Source organism: Rhinatrema bivittatum, chromosome 15 (genome assembly GCF_901001135.1).
Source record: "Rhinatrema bivittatum chromosome 15, aRhiBiv1.1, whole genome shotgun sequence".
NCBI classification, from domain to species: Eukaryota; Metazoa; Chordata; class Amphibia; order Gymnophiona; family Rhinatrematidae; genus Rhinatrema; species Rhinatrema bivittatum.
In genome coordinates this window covers 77059844-77082454 of record NC_042629.1, presented here as the reverse complement: position 1 = coordinate 77082454, position 22611 = coordinate 77059844, and the positions used below count along the sequence as shown (strand labels likewise).

Below are 22611 nucleotides of genomic sequence, written 5' to 3'. Positions count from 1 at the left end.
GTTTTGATCTGCTAGTGTGAGAAAATGAGTTTTTAATGCTTTCTTAAATGATTTGATTGTTGGGGCACATTTTAACAGGTTCAGGTGCCACAAACGTGGGTCAGCCGCCAGGAGAGCTCTGTTTCTGATTAGGTCAAAGCTGAACCCTCTGACTGCTTGCTTTGTGTAAGCGAGGCCATATTGATGAATTATTGTTCAGCAACTTCTAGATAAGGTTTGGTCCCAGTTAATATTCTTGCTGCAGAAGTTTGGATAATTTGTAATGGGTGAATTGAAGGTAAGGCCAGACCTAGGTAGAGGGTGTTCCAGTAGTCAAAAGCGGAGCTTGCAGAATGGATTGAAAACCAGAGAACTGGTTTTAGATTTTTCAGATTTCGAAGCTACACTTCATCCTGCGTTCAGCTTCTTCTTACCAGTTCCAGACTGGTGCTGAAGTGAATATGAACTGCTCCATTGCTTAGTAAAGCAGGCTGTTAGCAGGGGAAGAGGGCTTGGCTTCTGGAGATACCTGGGAATACTTCTCGCCCATGGATAGCAGCGTACAGCTGGCATTTCAGCCTGATCTGAAGCAGATCCAGTTGGGAAGCTTTGACTGTGTGCTGAGGCCTCATAAATTACAGAGGCAGGCAGATCGAATGCAGTGTAATGATAGGAAAGGAGTGGAAGACGGTATCATTAGGATGCCTTTCGGTTTGTTTTGGGTAGCCCTGATTGCAGCATTATTTGTTGTTTGCCTGCAGCTCTGGTATAAATCTGGCAAACACGCTCCTCCCATACTTCTCGGGTTTTCCAAATGCTATGTGCTGGGCATTGGGTAAATGCGGGCATTGAAACCTTGCTTCTCTATGAAAGTTAGGGGTGTGATGCCAGGCGGTGAGTGGAGCTGGGTGCCCCGCTGGGCTCTTTAAGTACAAATTACATGCTTGGCTGTTCTTGCAGCAAACGCTGTGTAAAAATACACGTTCCTCCTTTTCAGTGGGAGCCGGCACTGTGCCCACAGTAATTTAGATGTCTCTGCACAGGGGACTGAGCCTGGCATAAGCTGTAGAAGTGACCGATGGCACTGCCCTGCTGTCAGGTTGCATCTCTTGTGCTGCCACGCCGCATGTGTTTCACAGGATCCTCCTCGGGGCATTTAAGTTACTGCTGAGCAGTGGGGGCTGCTGCTTCAACTACTGCCTTACACGTTCAGGGCAAAGTTTGGAAGAAAGGAGTGCGTTTTCAGCCATTCCGTTTGTGTATCTACGTATCGTAGACATCTGTCGTTGGAAGTTGAGCAGGTCGGCGGCTCAGAGCCGTGAAAATGCAAAACGCAATGTCCTTTCTGCACGCAAGCCTGCAACCATACTGAAGCATCGTGAGCGGCAGTGTTTCAGCCTTTTACTGCTGGACACTGAGGGGGCAATGACTTACCTTTTCATAATCTGCATTTCTGGATTCAGGTCCTCATTAGGCTCTACTATTTGGGCTTTTCAAACATTTGGCTGCCTTTTTCCTACAAGCAGTCTTACAAAAGCAAAATAAAATAAAATTCATTAAAGCCATTTTAGAAAGCATAAGCCTGTGCCTTAAACCACAGGGGCCAAAGTCTGTATTTGTGGTGGACGTTGGATTTTGCAGAATAAGTTCTTTATTGCATAGATTGCGCCAGGGCCGCCTTTGGCTGGGGTGAATGCCATGCTAGCCCCATGCCCAGCATCCCAGGGTCAGCCCTGCATTGCTAGGAATGGCAGTCACTTTCCTGCTTAAGCTGTGAGTTGTAATGTGCAATAAATCAGTTGGGTACATATTCCAAGCAGCCCCCACCGAGGCCCGAGATGACTGGGGTTCTGTAATCTGCTCATTAAAGGGCTTGGACACAAGTTGATGCCAGTGGATGTTTCATATGCAGGCATCTAACAAGCTGAAGATTAGCCTTTTAATATTCTCAGATGTGGAAGTATTGTGAGTGCCAAGGTACAGGGCCTTGCAAGTCAAGCTGTGCCGGGCTAGCAGCAGTCCATGCTCTAAATGTCATTATTACACCGGAGCTGCTCATCTTCTTTTATTCCCTGTCAGTTTAAGAAACAGAGTTTTGTCTGTCCGGCCTTGTATAGAGGGAATTGTGCTTCATTTTAGTGTAGAAAGGGTGGAGGAAGAGTTTTGGATGGGATGGGGTGAAAGCGAATGCAGGAATGGGGAGGGGGGATAAGGGGTGAGAGGCTGAAGGCCGAGTTCCTTTGTAAAGTGAGAGATGCTGGTCAGGAGGGGAGAGAGAGAGGATCGCGTGGAGCAGTCTGAGCTGCTCTGAACTACATCCCTTCTGCCATTGCAGCCAGAAGCTTGGATTTAGCATCTGAAAGCGTGATCCTTCCTCATGCTATCCCCGGGAGGGAGGGACAGATACCTCAAACGTGTCACCTGCAGCAAGGCTGAGAAGGTGTCCTTGATTGTAACCGATGCAGAAAGCTTCATCCAGTTAAGGGGCCTCAGGTTGTTTCTGTTCTCCCTGTCCTGTTTCTAGCCCCCGTAGGCAGCTAAAGGCCGCAATCTGTAAGGTGGCAGCTGAAAAGGTTTTGAGGGGTCACTTAAAGATTAGGTAGAGCAGTGGAGGAGTGTGTGGCAGGCGTTTGGAAACAGCCGGTAAAATCCTTCATTTTCAAGCCCGCGATGTGTGGGAGAGATGTGAGTGTAGTGCTGCGCTCCTCTCGCTCTGTGTCTGCACGTGGGGTCCTTTGTCCAGCCTGCATCTGGCCGGGCACCCGTTTCAAGCACCGCTTCTGCACGTCAGATGAGAAAGGGAAGGATTAGCGGTGTGCTGGTCCCCCCCGGGCCTTGCAAAGGTCCTCGTGGAGAGGCCCTCCCGGTGACAGTGACGGAATTAGAAAAAACCACAGAGGACTCCTAGTGACTAAAGGGAAACTCAGGGGACCTTCACCCGGCAGTAATAAAGGAGATTGCTGGACTGCTGCCACCAGGACCCTGTCTGAGCTGGGATGAGGCGGCCGGGAAGCCTGGGATTTCAGCTTTCTCTCTGACTGCTCCTGTGCTCTTTGAGACTTTGCAGAATGTGAGACTGAATTGAAGCTCCAGAGGCCTCCCTCTCATCTCTCTGTGCTTGGGAGGCAGTGAGGTGACACTTTAAGGATTGCAGACGTGCAGGAAGAGTGGTGATTAAAGCCGCTGCCGCTGTCAGGCAGGCGATAACATTCTCTCCTCTGCTGGAAACAAGAATCAATACAAACCCTCTTGACAGGGACTAAATTATTAAACGGAGGCCTCCTTCCGATGTCTCATTATCTGGGATTCACCCAGCCAGCCGTGATCTGCTGGGCATTCTCTATTATTCAAGCTGAATCGGTTTCTGCAGATTTTCTTTCGTGAGACGATTTGACGAAGGCTCGAGGGCTGCTAGTGCTTTATGGCCCGTGGCTGCAGGACTGCCTGCACTCTGCACGCTGCAGGCGCCTCTGGCCTTGTGCCGGGCATTTCATGCTGGGCTCTGTGGCTGTGGTCCTGGAGAGCTGGGACTGTACCCGAGTGGTGTGGCTGCTCCCTGTGCCACTCCAGCTGCAGCGCCCTAAGCAGAGATGACCTGGCTTAATACTCAGCAGCTTTCAGCAAATGTTAATGGACGATAACTGGCTTGTCCTTTGTGTCTGCCTCTGGAAAAGTGTAATTAAAAGTAATTAGTCCAGCGCCGGTGCATCTAATTCTTCCCTGGCACGGGGGAGGGGTGCCTGAGTTTGGTTTTATGCATTACTACCTAGCAATCATTCCTGTGGCACGGCTAGATGTGCAAGAACTGTACAAATGCACAGAAGACTGTCCCTGCTCCGTAGAGCTTGCAATGCTTACACCAACTTCTTTTCAGTCGTCTTGTTTCTCAATTTCCGTTTCTCCCCTTTTCATAGTTTTTTTTAATTTTTTCTACACCTTCCCAGTCACGTCCTCTGCCCAGTCTCTTGCGCTTCTGCTTTTAGCATTGTCCACCTCATGCCGCCTCCGGTGTGAGAGGAAAGGTTTCTGTAACTGCAGTAGAAAGGCCGTGAAGTTGTTGCCTGAAGGCCGGATCTCGCTGTCTGTCACAGGCTGCAGGCTGACATAAGCCCCCGTCCACACTCCCTGCAATGAATATTGCAGAATTTGAATTCGCTGCGTGCGTGGAAGCAGCGAGAGTGTCTCCGGCTGCAGTCATGTAAATTGGCTTTTGGCTGTTTGCTGACAGTGTTGTGCTGTGATGGATTCCTGTTGCTTGCATTCACCCCTCGGACTCCTGAGCGTCTCTGTTGGCTTTTTGTTATGATTTGGGAGCCTGGTAGCTTTTCCTTTGTCGTGTTGTAATAGCGCCTCTGACCTCTTACATTCTTGAGGTTGAGATTTTCTCTCTGCCCTTCAGGGGGTACTTGAACACTCACGTCAAATTTTGTGTCAGCGTTTAAAGTCTCCAAAGATACATTGTTACACTTCGCAAGTCACCACGGGTAATTCATTAGAGAAATTTGTTTTGCTACTTCTAAATTGGTTTTCTTTCCTAGGCAGGTAGGATCTCAGCGTGATCCTGCAGATTTCTGCCTTGCAAGGTTACTCCAGCTCAGTACACTGCTTCTGCTGGGAATTGCCTCCTTGATTTGCATCACAGCGGACTCCCAGATTTTCATTTGGCCCTGGCTCCATGAGTTGGCTGAGCCAAGATCGTCCATCCGGGAGAGGGTGGGCTGGCTTTCCTGATGAGTGCCTTTCTGCTCAATAAAAGCCTTAGCTATTTCAGATGTGTAGAGCGGAAATGCCAGCTACAGCAGAAAAGGAGATTGAGAGTTCGCTGGAGCTCGAGGGTAGAGCGGGGATTGCCAGCTACAGCAGAAAAGGAGATTGAGAGTTCGCTGGAGCTCGAGGGTAGAGCGGGGATTGCCAGCTACAGCAGAAAAGGAGATTGAGAGTTCACTGGAGCTCCAGGGTAGAGCGGGGATTGCCAGCTACAGCAGAAAAGGAGATTGAGAGTTCGCTGGAGCTCGAGGGTAGAGCGGGGATTGCCAGCTACAGCAGAAAAGGAGATTGAGAGTTCGCTGGAGCTCCAGGGTAGAGCGGGGATTGCCAGCTACAGCAGAAAAGGAGATTGAGAGTTCGCTGGAGCTCGAGGGTAGAGCGGGGGATTGCCAGCTACAGCAGAAAAGGAGATTGAGAGTTCGCTGGAGCTCCAGGGTAGAGCGGGGATTGCCAGCTACAGCAGAAAAGGAGATTGAGAGTTCGCTGGAGCTCCAGGGTAGAGCGGAAATGCCAGCTACAGCAGAAAAGGAGATTGAGAGTTCGCTGGAGCTCCAGGGTAGAGCGGAAATGCCAGCTACAGCAGAAAAGGAGATTGAGAGTTCGCTGGAGCTCCAGGGTAGAGCGGAAATGCCAGCTACAGCAGAAAAGGAGATTGAGAGTTCGCTGGAGCTCCAGGGTAGAGCGGGGATTGCCAGCTACAGCAGAAAAGGAGATTGAGAGTTCGCTGGAGCTCCAGGGTAGAGCGGGGATTGCCAGCTACAGCAGAAAAGGAGATTGAGAGTTCGCTGGAGCTCCAGGGTAGAGCGGGGATTGCCAGCTACAGCAGAAAAGGAGATTGAGAGTTCGCTGGAGCTCCAGGGTAGAGCGGGGATTGCCAGCTACAGCAGAAAAGGAGATTGAGAGTTCGCTGGAGCTCCAGGGTAGAGCGGGGATTGCCAGCTACAGCAGAAAAGGAGATTGAGAGTTCGCTGGAGCTCGAGGGTAGAGCGGGGATTGCCAGCTACAGCAGAAAAGAAGATTGAGAGTTCGCTGGAGCTCCAGGGTAGAGCGGGGATTGCCAGCTACAGCAGAAAAGGAGATTGAGAGTTCGCTGGTGCTCCAGGGTAGAGCGGGAATTGCCAGCTACAGCAGAAAAGGAGATTGAGAGTTCGCTGGAGCTCCAGGGTAGAGCGGGGATTGCCAGCTACAGCAGAAAAGGAGATTGAGAGTTCGCTGGAGCTCCAGGGTAGAGCGGGGATTGCCAGCTACAGCAGAAAAGGAGATTGAGAGTTCGCTGGTGCTCCAGGGTAGAGCGGGAATTGCCAGCTACAGCAGAAAAGGAGATTGAGAGTTTGCTGGAGCTCGAGGGTAGAGCGGGGATTGCCAGCTACAGCAGAAAAGGAGATTGAGAGTTCGCTGGAGCTCCAGGGTAGAGCGGGGATTGCCAGCTACAGCAGAAAAGGAGATTGAGAGTTCGCTGGTGCTCCAGGGTAGAGCGGGGATTGCCAGCTACAGCAGAAAAGGAGATTGAGAGTTCGCTGGAGCTCCAGGGTAGAGCGGGGATTGCCAGCTACAGCAGAAAAGGAGATTGAGAGTTTGCTGGAGCTCCATGAAAATGCAGGACTGGTGTTGTCTGAAGGCGAGCAGTTCACCCTGGTCACACGTATAGTGATGGCACCCTGATGGTGCCCAAACGCCATGGCAGGAAATTCTTCGAGATGCCGGCAGGCGAGTGCAATGTGCCTCAGTTCCTCATTTTCTGCTCTCTTAGCAGCCTTCCTTTTTTTCAAGTCTTTGTACCTTAGTGGTTTTCTTTTCTCTTTACCTTACTAATTAAGGTTTTTTTGGATCATTTTCATTCTTAATTTGTCACCGTCTCTGTCAACAGGCAATGCCTTCTCTGTGGTTTCTGAGAGGCTCTTCAGTCATGACCCTATTTTCTCTCTCTCCAGTCATATTTACTTCAAAAGCATTTTTTTTTTAATTTTGCATCATCGAATCTTTTGGATGGCAGAAGAGAGAGCCAGCAGCTTCAAGATATGAAGATAAGTGCTATGCTGGGTCACCACCAAAGGTCTCTTGAGCCCGGCATCCTGTCTCTGCCCGTGTCCAGTCTGAGTGGGTGGGAGGTCCATCCAATTCCAGTCCTGCATGACATCCCACCAGATCCATGTGCTGCATACACCAGGAGTTCACCGATCTCCTCTTAGAGGGCACTAATGGCTGAAAGTGAGGAGTGCAAGAAGCATCTTGTACATGCTGCATGGGATGCTGGCCAGATGGTATTGAGGGCCTCTGCAGTGGCTACAGATGAACGTAGAGCAGCCCGCAGCCAGTCTTCGTATCAGTCCGCACATGCATATAAGCAATACAAGCACAGTCGTTACATCCTCATCATCACTGGGTCATGGCACGCTGAAATCCTTCCACATGGCGCCCTCACGAGAGGTGCCCCACTGCTCCTGACACAAGCAGATGACACGAGGCCATTCCACACACAATCTTATCCATAAGGTGACAAGAAAAATACATAAAACTTTCAAGCTAATCCCCCTCTCAAACACCCCCCCCCCATACACACCAAAATAAGTGACTTGTAACTATCCTGATTTCCCCCTCACCTCAGTAATTGGGCCACGAGCCTTTTACCCCTCTCATCCATCCCTTACTGTTCTTAAACCATTCCAAATCCAGAATAACTCAGTGAAAGGTTAGAGAATGGGTCAGCTCTTCCAGATGAGATCCCCCATTGCCTCCTTTGTCTGGAAGCCCGTGAAGAAACTGCATCGCTGCTTTAGCCCCTGTAAACATTATGGAACAAAAGCGCACTCAGCAGTCCTTATCTCTGCAGCTCCTGCTGGACTTCTCTGTGTGCTTCTGCACTTCCACAGAAAACTCCTGCAAGATATATACAGGGTAGCCCCGGCAGAAGATCTTCTTTCAATGGCTGGCTTCCAAGATTCTGCCTTTTTGCCGAACTGATGAATTCGGAAAATGAAGGCCCTTGAATGGCTATTTCCTGCCACAGCTGGTGTGAAGGCCCGAGGTGCCCGATCAATTGTCAAGTGGTCATTGTTACACTGCAGCTCCAGCGCGTCGGGCAGCCACTTAGTAAGAAATCCGGGATCGCCTTCCTGCGTTTTCTCTGGTATGCCAATGATCCTCAGATTATTGCGCCATCCTCTATTTTCTCTGTCATCCAATTTGCTTGCCACACTCTTATGTGCTCTCTGCAGCACTTCAAGTTGCTGCCGCGCACCGGTTAACCAGAGCTCCATGTCTTCCATGCGGTCGTTCAGATTGTCCGACCGTAGAGACTGGCTGCGCCTTTTCATATACAGCATTCTCCAGCTTGGCATCTGGGCTTATACGTATTTTATCCCCCAGCTGCTGCATAACGGTCTTCATGGCGTCGCATGGACCGTCATTCTCCAACTTGATCTCCTCTCCAGCTGATGGTTTTTCATTTGCTTCGCTTACAGGACTCTCTTTCCCCACAGCATGGGCAGAGATTTTTTCTGTATGTTGTCCACCATCGAATGTTAGAGAGAAAAAAACCAAAATGGTTTTAATAATAACAAAGCCGAGGTGGATTGGGCGCTCTAAGCCAAGACATGTCTGTTCACATCAGCTGCATCCAGAAAAAGGATTCAGTTTTTATAGCTGTAACCATTAATATCTGGCCAAATTTCGCCATAAACTCCCAGAGATTGTCCCGAGCACCTCAGCTGGTTTTTGAGAAACCTGAGGAAACTCACCCAGAGCCTGACTCTCCACAGATGGAAAACCAGAGGCAGCATCAGCCAGTTCAAAATCCACGGAAGATTTGTCGCTAGATATCAGTAATCTGGTGAGACAGATCAGAGATTGAGACAACATGAGCAGACGAATCCTACTCAGCCCCCTGCCGCGCTGACACTGTAGTCACGTCGTCATTCAGCACCACAGCGACCACACTGGAGGAGTCTGCGCTGACTTCCTGCAGGAGGTCTTGAGCCCAGGGACTGAGGGAAACCACCTCCCCAGACAAGGCTGATGCTCCCTCATCAAGCCCTGCATTGGGGACCTGGCCACCGAGCAACCAAGAACCCCAGCCATGAAAAAGGTGACTGTTTGCTGGCTTGGAGTCAATTCAGCAGGGAAATCCCTCACCTTCCCCCTTCTTCTGTTTGGGAGCCATTTGTAGAAATTTTCAGCAAGAAATCAGTATATTAGGCACAGCGACTTCCATGACTAGTTTCTCGTTGCCATCTTGCTCTGATGCCCCCGCACCCCCATCCAAAACAGTATTTAATGGTGGTGTTTTGTAAGAACTGAAACAAATAATGGAGGAATGTGGATGATGTACTAGAGTAGATTTACAACTAAAGATTAGCAAATCGCTTGGACCAGATGGTTTACAATCCAGGGTTCTGAAAGAACTAAAAAATGAAATTGCAGAACTATTACTAGTAATTTGTAACCTATCATTAAAATAGTCTATTGTGCTTGAAGATTGGCATTACATTGGCCACTCTCCAATCTTTAAAAAGGGCTCCAGGGCGATCCGGGATACTATAGACCAGTCAGCCTGACTTCAGTGCAGGGAAATGTTGTAGATACTGTCTAAAGAAAACAATCACATTTATATAGAAAGGAATGGTTTAATGGGACACAGCTAATATGGATTTATCCAAGGGAAGTCTTGTCTCGCCAGTCTGCTGTTTCTTTGAAGGGATTAATAAATGTGCATAATGATGATCCAGTGGATGTGGTGTATTTGGATTATCAGAAAGCGTTTGACAAAGTCCCACATGAGAGGCTTCTAAGAAAACTAAAAAGTCCTGGGATAGGAGGTGATGTCCTTTCATGGATTGTAAACTGGTTAAAAGACAAGAAACAGAGAGTAGGATTAAATGGACAATTTTCTCAGTGGAAAAGGGTAAACAGTGGAGTGCCTCAGGGATCTGTACTTGGACTGGTGCTTTTCAATATATTTATAAATGATCTGGAAAGGAATACGACGAGTGAGGTTATCAAATCTGCGGATGATTCAAAATTATTCAGAGTAGTTAAATCTCAAGAGGATTGTGATACATTACTGGAGGACCTTGGAAGACTGGAAGATTGGGCATCCAAATGGCAGATGAAATTTAAGAACATAAGAAATTGCCATGCTGGGTCAGACCAAGGGTCCATCAAGCCCAGCATCCTGTTTCCAACAGAGGCCAATCCAGGCCACAAGAACCTGGCAATTACCCAAACACTAAGAAGATCCCAAGGTACTAATGTGGAGAAATGCAAAGTCACGCACACAGGGAAAAGTAACTGTCAGTACTTACACGATGATAGGAATCACAACCCAGGAAAAGGATCCGGGCGCCACAGATTGAAATCGGCTGAGTGTGCTGCAGTGGTCAGGAATTAGTAGGAAGGGAATGGAGAATAAAGCTAAGGATGTCATGATGCCTGTGCATCGTTCCAAGGTCGCCGCGTCTCAGAAAAGATAAGAGTGGAAGTCTTCCTGGGAGAGCCCCGTGTGTTACAAGCAGCTGCTTAGACTCTGAATGGGGGGCGCCATGCACGGTGTTTGCAGTAAGTACTGGGGCTCGCTCTAGGCCGCTTCATAAGAATGCACAGCACCTCTAGGTTTATAGGAGTCGTCCAGCGGTAGAAATGCTCCTGCTGAGGCTGGTGCAAATGTAGCCCTGGAAAGAAAGCAGCTTGGGGTCCTGTACTCTTTCTGCTAGATACAGAGTGTGCATGGCCTATCCTAGCCCTGGCCACGTTAGCAAATTACAAGGATTAGTGATTAAAAAGTCTTGGTTTCTGTGTAGGAAAGAGCTCTTCCTTACAAGCACATGTTTCTTATCCTTGCAGTGCTGGAAGAGGTCACGTCTCACTCCAAAACCATAACACCCCCGTGCTTATTAATGCGTGTCTGGTTTTAGTAGTAATAGGTTTTGTGAGAGCTGCAGTGTTTACATTGGAGCTGCGGTCAGTGCTGCTAGGCGGGAGGCTGAGCTGCTCTCTGGCTGCTTCTTCCAGGCTGCTGCTTGCAGCCCCTGGTTCCTGTGCCAGGAAATGGTTGTGCACTGGGATAGCTCATCGGAGGTCTGGAGTGGCCTAGTGAATGCTGGCTTGTGCTGTGAGCGTGACCGTTCATCGTGGTGCAGGACCTGTCTCCAGATATCTCGCCTTTAGGCCGGGATGCTTCTGTGCTTTATTAATCAAGTCTCTTGCTACAAATGTTATAATGGCAGCTAAAACCCACACATCTCTTCTGTAGAGTACAAGGCATGAGCTGAGACCTCAGGGAGGGAATCTCCACTAATTTGCCACTAGAGCACTAAGGATCCGCACAGCTTTGGCTCTCTTCCTCTGCAAGCCTCTCGTGGGCATTCAGGCTGTCAGTCAGGTGTAAGCTTGCTCCTGGGGTGACTTGAGCAGAATGAGGGGTAGGCTCGCCCCGGCTTCATTTCCAGATGAATAGAAGCTGAATGCCTGCTGTAGATGCTGCCTGTGCATTTATTTATTTACCTGTAAATGTGAAAATTCTGACGTCTCTGCAGAAGTCCCCACCCCCCATACCAAGATTACATGATTTATTTACACTGTGTACCACCACCTCCTGAATTGTTTCAAACAGATGGCAGATGGCTCCCAGTCTTGCTTCTGGTAGTTCTTACTAATGTCACATTTTGAAAATTCCTGCGGATTTTCTTCTCTCAGCAGTGACTATTTCTTTGGGACTGGGGACAGCCGGGCTGTTTGCAATCGGGTGCTTCTGTCCCTCTGATCAGTAAAGCACACGATTGAAGTGGCAGGCAGCAATGCGGTTCCCTCTGTCCAGCGCTGTAGGTGGCACGAGACTCCTGTTGTTCAGGTGTGGGGGGCATAGCCATGTCACTGGATTTGCTGCTGGCTATGGCAGTGGCCAGTTGCCCATTGGTCTGCTTTGGCATTAGTGGGTGAGCCTTTGCTTGTGAAGCTGCTTCCTAAATGTTTCTCCTTTCTGATTTGGTGTCTCTGCTGCTTGTTTAAAGGCCAGACCCCTTGGCGAGATGTTCAGAGGCGTGCACAGCTCCTTGATATGTGAAAAGGTGAGAATTCTTTGTAAGCCACATGACGCTGTGCGCAGTTTGCTCTAATGCGAGGGATAGACGTGCTGGGGGCTTGTGTTCGGTAATGAGGGAAGCTGTATCCTGGAACTGACATTTAATGCCAAATGGCAAATGCTGTGAATGCACTGCTCCCTTTAAGGATTGCTTCCCTGTACATTGAATGGCATTGAATTACTGCAGTATACATCCAATGATTAGTTAAATGCATTTGGGTAACTGTGGAGTGGATCTGATTTACAGTCTGTGAAAGGTGGGCTCTGGCAGTAGGAATGCTAATTGGGTGGTGGGGAAGGGTCGCCTGTCAGCAGCATGGCAGCAAAACCCAGGGGGGGCCTGGGAGAAATCCTCAGAAGTGGGAACTTGCCTGGGAAGCTGCAGGATTTGTGAGCTGACTCGCATCCCGCATGCACAGATGCAGGGACTGATTTATCCATGCCCTGCTTTGTATTGGAGCAGGTGTAAAGGTTGCAAGCTTTGAGGCTAATGTGATAAAACACGTGCACAGCCACCTCACCCGGACACATGATGGTACATTTTAATTAGCTGCCACGTTAAAAGGGACGTGCTAGAGGAAACTGTGTCCCTAGTGCTGAGCATCATGCGCCCAGGGGAGCAGTGGCTGTGCGGCTGTTTAAAAAAAACAAAACAAAAAAAACCTGAGACTCAATGCAAGCATCCGTTTTCTGGTCCCACAGTTTGGCTGGTGAGAAAAGTTAGCTCATTATCATTGATGTCCTATATTTCCGCAGTATCACTGTGTAATTCCTGTGGATTATCTCGGTATCCCTGTGTAATTCCTGTGGATTATCTCGGTATCGCTGTGTAAATCCTGTGGATATTCTCGGTATCGCTGTGTAATTCACGTGGATTATCTCGGTATCCCTGTGTAATTCCTATGGATTATCTCGGTATCCCTGTGTAAATCCCGTGGATTATCTCAGTATCACTGTGTAATTCACGTGGATTATCTCGGTATCCCTGTGTAATTCCTATGGATTATCTCAGTATCGCTGTGTAATTCCGGTGGATTATCTCGGTATCCCTATGTAATTCTCGGTGGATTATCTCAGTATCCCTGGGTAATTCCCGTGGATTATCTCAGAATCCCTGTGTAAATCTCGGTGGATTATCTCGGTATCCCTGTGTAAGTCTCGGTGGATTATCTCAGTATCCCTGTGTAATTCCTATGGATTATCTCAGTATCGCTGTGTAATTCCGGTGGATTATCTCGGTATCCCTATGTAATTCTCGGTGGATTATCTCAGTATCCCTGGGTAATTCCCGTGGATTATCTCAGAATCCCTGTGTAAATCTCGGTGGATTATCTCGGTATCCCTGTGTAAGTCTCGGTGGATTATCTCAGTATCCCTGTGTAATTCCCGTGGATTATCTCGGTATCCCTGTGTAATTCTCGGTGGATTATCTCGGTATCCCTGTGTAATTCCCGTGGATTATTTCGGTATCCCTGTGTAAATCTCGGTGGATTATTTCGGTATCGCTGTGTAATTCTCGTGGATTATCTCGGTATCGCTGTGTAATTCCCGGTGGATTATCTCGGTATCCCTGTGTAATTCTCGGTGGATTATCTCTGTATCGCTGTGTAATTCTCGGTGGATTATCTCGGTATCCCTGTGTAATTCTCGGTGGATTATCTCGGTATCCCTGTGTAATTCCGGTGGATTATCTTGGTATCCCTGTGTAATTCTCGGTGGATTATCTCTGTATCGCTGTGTAAGTCTCTGTGGATTATCTCGGTATCGCTGTGTAATTCCCGGTGGATTATCTCGGTATCGCTGTGTAAGTCTCGGTGGATTATCTCGGTATCGCTGTGTAATTCCGGTGGATTATCTCGGTATCGCTGTGTAATTCCCGGTGGATTATCTCGGTATCCCTGTGTAATTCTCGATGGATTATCTCGGTATCGCTGTGTAATTCCGGTGGATTATCTCTGTATCATAGGAACCTGTGCATTATTTTAGTAACGCAAGCAGGAGGAACAAAAAAGAGAACAATATTTCTGTGCTTTACATGTGCCGTTGACTCATGATATGACTTAACGCTAGCTCCGGGGCTCGCATTAAATTTACCGTGTTAAACAGGTGCGTTAGCCAAATGGCGATTTTCTGCATTTCCATGTGGCGAGCGCTATTAGTTGCGAGTGAGTTTGGACGCACGTTTTGACGCGCTGACCGCCTTATTACACCGGGATCTTTGGACGCACATGCAAACGCTCGCTGAGTGCACGGTATTGCATTGGCCTGTTTGTTGGTTCAGCTTCTTAGGCACTTCTGTCACATAGTGGGAAGGATTAAGTGAAAGCAGATTCGTATTTTTACTGCTGTTTGCTGCTTTTCATGGGGTAATATTTCCTGGCTGTGTTTTGCTTTGCGCTGTACAGTTTGGCTCCCTTTTCGGGCTCTGGGGGCATTTAAGATGCGCTGCACATGCTTTGGGAGCTTTCAGTAATTAACCATCTGTAAATCCTTCCTGAACATCTCCAAAGCTGGGCCTTGTGGGATGATTGCAGAGGCTGCTTGGACTGGTGTCTGGTAGTGATGCCCTGGCGGGTGGCAGGTCCTGTAAGGGTCCTCATTTTGGACCAGATTGAGTGCTCAGCACTGCCTGGCCTGAAATCTTATCGGATGGCCCATAAGATAATAGCAAAGGAGGCTGCTGGATCCCAGACCCTTTTTCTGCCCATCGCACCTGCTGGTCGCTCTTTTGCATGTTGTCCTGGCTGAGAACCTTTAGCTCTCCTGGTAGCTGGGCTGTTTTTTGTGGAAGGTGATACTTTGGCACCGTCAGAGCCCTTTTGCGCTGTTGGTGTGTCTTGTGGTGGCTGAGGTTTACAAAGAATTGGTAACGGTAACAAACCCAGGCTGAACAAAGGCCTGCCTAATCATCTGTTACGCCAGCCACGTCACTCCCATATCATGTCCCAGCCCTTTCATCTTGTGAGTCTTCAGGCTTGGCTTGGGCTTATGCATATGGAGCAGCTCAGTCTGGGGTCACTGAAGGCAGGAAACACTCGGAAGGAGTTCTGGGGTTTTGCCTTGCCATGTGCCTCCTATTAAAAGATTAAAACAGGTGCTTTCCTGGGAGTGCAGGAGGCAGCCTAAGTGAGCGTTGCATGGGAGCTGCGCCCTCCTACTCCTGGGGGAATTCTGAGCAAGAAAATGTCAAATTCTGCAAAATAACACAATTTACATGACGGTCTTTAAGTCATTTCATTTTAAATTAATGCAGAAAAAAGTTGTTACTTAAAGTTGCAGAATTTTAAATATTTTGAGCAGAATTTCCCTAGAAACTCACTGTACATGTCCCTTCCACTCACTCTCCCTACTCCCCTGGCCACTTTGCCCTCTCAGACCCCAACTCTTCCATCTGCCAGTATCTCTCCCTCCACCTCTAGGCCCAACCCCTTCCACTCTATCACCAGTCCCAGAGTTTGACCCCATTCTCAGTACTGCCCCTCACACAGGCTCCCTCTGTCCCTCCCTCTCTCATACACATGCTCCCTCTCTCTAGTACACATACACACACCCTCATACAGGCTCTCTCACTCTCACACACACACATCCCCTCACACATGCTCCCTCTGTCCCTCCCTCTCTCACACACATGCTCCCTCTCTCTAGTACACATACACACCCCCTCATACAGGCTCTCTCACTCTCTTGCACACACACATCCCCTCACACACGCTCCCTCTGTCCCTCCCTCTCTCTAGTGCACATACACACACCCTCATACAGGCTCTCTCACTCTCTCGCACACACACATCCCCTCACATACGCTCCCTCTGTCCCTCCCTCTCTCATACACATGCTCCCTCTCTCTAGTACACATACACACACCCTCATACAGGCTCTCTCATACTCTTGCGCACACACACATCCCCTCACACAGGCTCCCTCTGTCCCTCCCTCTCTCACACACATGCTCCCTCTCTCTAGTACACATACACACACCCTCATACAGGCTCTCTCATACTCTCGCACACACACATCCCCTCGCACACGCTCCCTCTGCACCTTCCTCTCTCTCACACATGCTCCCTCTCTTTAGTACATACACACCCACACCCTCATACAGGCTCTCTCGCACGCACACATCCCCTCATACAGGGCCCTCTCTCTTGCATACACACCCACACAATCTCGCTTTCTCTCTCACGCATACATCCTCACCCAGGCTACCTATGTCTCTCTCTCACGCACCCCTTCACACAGGCTCTGTCTCACACATACACAATCCTTTCACACAGGCTAGCACCCTCACATACACACGATCCCTTTTTCATACACACGAGCTCCCAATCTCTCTCACACATACACACTCCTTCACAATCTCCTCACATAGGCTCCCTCTCTCTGAAACCCACACTCAAGCATCCCCCCAGCCCCCCTCACACCCATTCTCTTTCACCGGGGTCTTTATCTTTGCCGCGAGCGGAGCGCGCTCTGTTCGTGGCATGCTGGGGTCTTCTCTGCTATTTTCTGCGCAGAATTTGGCAAGGGGGAATTCAGCGCAAATTCTGCGCTCCGCAGCAGCTTACAATTCCCCCAGGACTAAGCCTTTGCCTTGCACCAGTGGGTCCGCGTGTTTCTTAATTGCGTCGCCTGCCTGCGTGGTTTTTTGCCGCCCCCCCCCCCCCTCCTTTGCATTGGCCGTTTGCATCCTGAATCCTAAGGAAAGGCCTCTTCCTGGTGCACGTGAACAGCAGGAACCCAACCTTTTTACTCTGTCTATTGCTTGTTTAATGTCGGCTTCCTGGTCGCTGTAACACTGCTTTGGGTGCCCTGCTATGGAGATGTAAACATTTGTTCAGCTCTTGCAGGCCTGCAGAGTCTGTGCTGAACACTTTGCATTCTTTCCATTAACGTTTACAGTAGTTTTGTAAGAAGAAACTTCAGGGGATTGTAGCTGTGCTCAGAGTTCAGCTTTTCTGTCTGAATCTGACAGCAAATGGACCATTGCGCACTTTGCTTCTTTTCGAGTGTTGCAGCTTTCTCTTCACTTCTTTGTAACTAGAGATCATCTGGGCTTAGCCCAGACTTTCCTGCTTCCCTCTGAAGATTGCTGAACGGGATCAGTCAGTGCACATGTGCTCTGCTTTCAGGCCTGTTTGTACAATACCAATTCCTTCCATTCTGAATGGAGCTGAAATCTCTCCATTTTCAATTGGTGATTCATTGTTACTCTAAATCTATCATGAAGCCCACATTCCATGGTAAAGTTAAAACATTGTGGTTAGTTTTTGGAAAGGCCACAGAGAGCATGTGTGTAACGGGTGGGGGATGGGGGTCTGGTTTTCAGAAGCCACTTTTTCTGACACAATGCTGCCACGGGCTGGGCATTCAGGGGTACTGCATGTGGGAGTGACTGAGCCCTGCCTGCTTCCACTAGCTGAAGCAGAGGAAAGAAGCAGTCCATTGGACGTTTTACACTGTGATGGGAATTTAGGAGCCTGAGTGAGACTGAGGATGCATCACTGCCTTTTTTTTCAGTGGGTTTTATCCAAAGCACCAGGCTGTTCGGATAATATAAATAATGACAGTAGATAAAGACCAACTGTCCCATCCCATCCACCCGCCCAGATTCTTTCTCTGGCTCTCAACTATTCCAGGTAAATGAGAACATTAATTGTCTTGGCCCATTGAAGTCCCCAGTGAATGCAGGCACTTGTTCTCTCACAGCAGCTGCTGTTCTTGGGCAAACCTCTAGCAGGGGAGTGGGGGGTGCTGATCTCTGCCAGCCTGTCCCATGGAGGGTAGCACTACCCGCAGCTCAGAAGATCACAGCTCCCATCATGCCGCCTCCTTACCTGTAGCAGGGGAGTGGGGGGTGCTGATCTCTGCCACTGTCCCATGGAGGGTAGCACTACCCGCTGGCTCAGAAGATCACAGCTCCCATCATGCCGCCTCCTTACCTGTAGCAGAGGAGTGGGGGGTGCTGATCTCTGCCAGCCTGTACCATGGAGGGTAGCACTACCCGCTGGCTCAGAAGATCACAGCTCCCATCATGCCGCCTCCTTACCAGGATCCACTGTTTACTCTGTAGTAGCAGGATCCTGGATTCCTGGTCTTCAGGCCTCCATTTTGCACATGGACAGATGTCAGTCGATGGGGTTTAAACTGCTGCAGAGGCTGTTGGCTTTCCTGGGAGACTCAGACACACCCCTGTAGTCTCCTGATTGGAGCAGCTCTGGGCATGCCCCATATTCCCAGCAATAAATAAGGCATACCCAGAAGGTGCACAGTGCTGGTGCAACAGCTTACGTCTGCCCCACGGAAGCGCTATCGCTTTGTCTGCTGTTTCTGGCCTGTAACCTTGTCCTACTGTGTTCCAGTTTTCCTGTCCTATTCTCTGTCCATTCCATATTTTTCTGCCTTCACCATCCATTGCTCTGCTTATTTCCAAATTTCCAGCATGCTTGTTCTGTGGTTCCCCCCGGCTTCTCTCCAGTCCACACAGTTCGTTCTGGGATGTCCTGTTGCCTGTCCTTGTTCCTGTTTGATTCTGGATCGGGCTGTCCTTCAGAGCAGAGGAACTCTCCCTCCTGGAAGCCTGGCTTCTCCCAGGTACCCTCCTGCTCAGACACCATTCCTACTAGTAGTATCCAGTGGAGCAGGCCGTGACAACAGACTGCTGATACCATGGCATGTTGAGGCTTGAAGAGCCGTGGGGATCATGTCGCGAGCCTGTATGACCCCTGGGGAGTGCATCAGAGCTTGAACAGTCCTCTAATCCTTGGTGGTAAGACCTGAAGGCTGCAGAGCTTCCTGTGCATCCATTGCCAACATTAGGTTTTCTGTTCACTCACTGAAAAGAAAGGGGCAGTCAGAAAGAGGACAGTGCAGACTGTGGGGAAGAGATTTATCAGAATGTCTGTCTGAGAGGGAGGAGAGGTCTAGGAGCAGCGCACTCCCAGGAAACCGACACATCCCGAGGGCAACCAGACTTACAGGCGTTTTAATCCAGAATCCTCAATAAGAACCTGCCATACTGGGTCAGACCAAGGGTCCATCAAGCCCAGCATCCTGCTTCCAACAGAGGCCAATCCAGGCCACAAGAACCTGGCAAGTACACAAAAACTAAGTCTATTCCATGTTACGATTGCTAATGGCAGTGGCTATTCTCTAAGTGAACTTAATAGCAGGTAATGGACTTCTCCTCCAAGAACTTATCCAATCCTTTTTTAAACACAGCTATACTAACTGCACGAACCACATTCTCTGGCAACAAATTCCAGAGTTTAATTGTGCGTTGAGTAAAAAAGAACTTTCTCCGATTAGTTTTAAATGTGCCCCATGCTAACTTCATGGAGTGCTCCCTAGTCTTTCTACTATCCAAAAGAGTAAATAACCGAGTCACATCTACCCGTTCTAGACCTCTCATAATTTTAAACATCTTTATCATATCCCCCCCTCAGCCGTCTCTTCTCCAAGCTGAAAAGTCCTAACCTCTTCAGCCTTTCCTCATAGGGGAGCTGTTCCATCCCCTTTATCATTTTGGTTGCCCTTCTCTGTACCTTCTCCATCGCAATTATATCTTTTTTGAGATGCGGCGACCAGAATTGTACACAGTATTCAAGGTGCGGTCTCACCATGGAGCGATACAGAGGCATTATGACATTTTCCGTTTTATTAACCATTCCCTTTCTATTATTTCCCAACATTCTGTTTGCTTTTTTGACTGCCGCAGCACACTGAGCCGACGATTTCAATGTGTTATCCACTATGACGCCTAGATCTCTTTCTTGGGTTGTAGCACCTAATATGGAACCCAACATTGTGTAATTATAGCATGGGTTATTTTTCCCTATATGCATCACCTTGCACTTATCCACATTAAATTTCATCTGCCATTTGGATGCCCAATTTTTCAGTCTCACAAGGTCTTCCTGCAATTTATCACAATCTGCCTGTGATTTAACTGCTCTGAACAATTTTGTGTCATCCTCAAATTTGATTATCTCACTCGTCGTATTTCTTTCCAGATCATTTATAAATATATTGAAAAGTAAGGGTCCCAATACAGATCCCTGAGGCACTCCACTGTCCACTCCCTTCCACTGAGAGAATTGTCCATTTAATCCTACTCTCTGTTTCCTGTCTTTTAGCCAGTTTGCAATCCACGAAAGGACATCGCCACCTATCCCATGACTTTTAACTTTTCCTAGAAGCCTCTCATGAGGAACTTTGTCAAATGCCTTCTGAAAATCCAAGTATACTACATCTACTGGTTCACCTTTATCCACATGTTTATTAACTGCTTCAAAAAGTGAAGCAGATTTGTGAGGCAAGACTTGCCCTGGGTAAAGCCATGCTGACTTTGTTCCATTAAACCATGTCTTTCTATATGTTCTGTAATTTTGATGTTTAGAACACTTTCCACTATTTTTCCTGGCACTGAAGTCAGGCTAACCGGTCTGTAGTTTCCCGGATCGCCCCTGGAGCCCTTTTTTAAATATTGGGGTTACATTTGCTATCCTCCAGTCTTCAGGTACAATGGATGATTTTAATAAGTTACAAATTTTTACTAATAGGTCTGAAATTTCATTTTTTGAATTCCTTCAGAACTCTGGGGTCTATGCCATCCGGTCCAGGTGATTTACTACTCTTCAGTTTGTCAATCAGGCCTACCACATCTTCTAGGTTCACTGTGATTTGATTCAGTCCATCTGAATCATTACCCATGAAAACCTTCTCCATTACGGGTACCTCCCCAACATCCTCTTCAGTAAACACCGAAGCAAAGAAATCATTTAATCTTTCCGCGATGGCCTTATCTTCTCTAAGTGCCCCTTTAACCCCTCGATCATCTAAAGGTCCAACTGACTCCCTTACAGGCATTCTGCTTCGGATATATTTAAAAAGTTTTTACTGTGAGTTTTTGCCTCTACAGCCAAATTCTTTTCAAATTCTCTCTTAGCCTGTCTTATCAATGTCTTACATGTAACTTGCCAACGTTTATGCTTTATCCTATTTTCTTTTGTTGGATCCTTCTTCCAATTTTTGAATGAAGATCTTTTGGCTAAAATAGCTTCTTTCACCTTCCCTTTTAACCATGCTGGTAATCGTTTTGCCTTCTTTCCACCTTTCTTAATGTGTGGAATACATCTAGACTGTGCTTCTAGAATGGTATTTTTTAACAATGACCATGCCTCTTGGACATTTTTTGCTTTTGTAGCTGCTCCTTTCAGTTTTTTTCTAACAATTTTTCTCATTTTATCAAAGTTTCCCTTTTGAAAGTTTAGCACAAGAGCCGTGGATTTGCATACTGTACCTCTTCCAGTCATTAAATCAAATTTGATCATATTATGATCACTATTGCCAAGCGGCCCCACCACCGTTACCTCTCTCACCAAGTCCTGTTCTCCACTGAGAATTGGATCTAAGATTGCTCCCTCTCTCGTTGGTTCCTGAACCAATTGCTCCATAAAGCTATCATTTATTCCACCCAGGAACGTTATTTCTCTAGCGTGTCCCGATGATACATTTACCCAGTCAATATTGGGGTAATTGAAGTCTCCCATTATTACTGCACTACCAATTTGGTTAGCTTCCCTAATTTCTCTTAGCATTTCACTGCCAGTCTCACCATCTTGACTAGGTGGACGGTAATATACCCCTATCACTATAGTCTTCCCCGAAACACAAGGGATTTCTACCCATAAAGATTCAATTTTGTATTTAGTCTCAATACCTTTCACTTCAGCCAACTAATTCCCAAGATGACAGGGCTGATGAGTATAGAGGTGAGTTAGATGTAAGGGGACAAACTTAAATTATAAGCCCTTTGGGGAAGGGACCCACCAACTGTACCTGAATTTGGAAAGGAAAGTAATTTAAATTAAAAAGCCAAAGGGGCGCCAATAGGCAGCTCTGGTTCTGGCGTGACCTCGCACATTCCGCAGGCTCTAGGACCCCGAGGGATCCCTCTGATCATGGATGAGTCTGGTTACAGTGTCTTCTGCTTCTATGTCCAGAGCTCTTCACCTTGAGGGAGCCCTCTGATCATGGATGAGTCTGGTTACAGTGTCTTCTGCTTCTATGTCCAGAGCTCTTCACCTTGAGGGAGCCCTCAGATCATGGATGAGTCTGGTTACAGTGTCTTCTGCGTCTGTGTCCAGAGCTCTTCACCTTGAGGGAGCCCTCAGATCATGGATGAGTCTGGTTACAGTGTCTTCTGCTTCTATGTCCAGAGCTCTTCACCTTGAGGGAACCCTCTGATCATGGATGAGTCTGGTTACAGTGTCTTCTGCTTCTATGTCCAGAGCTCTTCACCTTGAGAGAGCCCTCTGATCATGGATGAGTCTGGTTACAGTGTCTTCTGCTTCTATGTCCAGAGCTCTTCACCTTGAGAGAGACCTCTGATCATGGATGAGTCTGGTTACAGTGTCTTCTGCTTCTATGTCCAGAGCTCTTCACCTTGAGGGAGCCCTCTGATCATGGATGAGTCTGGTTACAGTGTCTTCTGCTTCTTTGTCCAGAGCTCTTCGCCTTGAGGGGAGCCCTCTGATCATGGATGAGTCTGGTTACAGTGTCTTCTGCTTCTATGTCCAGAGCTCTTCGCCTTGAGGGAGCCCTCTGATCATGGATGAGCCTGGTTACAGTGTCTTCTGCTTCTATGTCCAGAGCTCTTCACCTTGAGGGAGCCCTCTGATCATGGATGAGTCTGGTTACAGTGTCTTCTGCTTCTATGTCCAGAGCTCTCCTAAAATGGAAAGAGAGGGCCTCCCATGGCTCGTATCAGCTTCTTAGTGGACATGGTTTAT

The 22611-nt window shown here is 48.1% G+C and overlaps 1 protein-coding gene across 1 annotated transcript in view; it reads left to right on the top strand.

Moving 5' to 3' along the window:
- Positions 1 to 22611, top strand: part of RERE (arginine-glutamic acid dipeptide repeats) — a 296711-nt gene that overhangs the window by 172951 nt on the left and 101149 nt on the right. Inside the window, 1 exon segment of the mRNA XM_029579229.1 lies at positions 11751 to 11807. Within this exon segment, the coding sequence (XP_029435089.1) occupies positions 11751 to 11807 (57 nt within the window).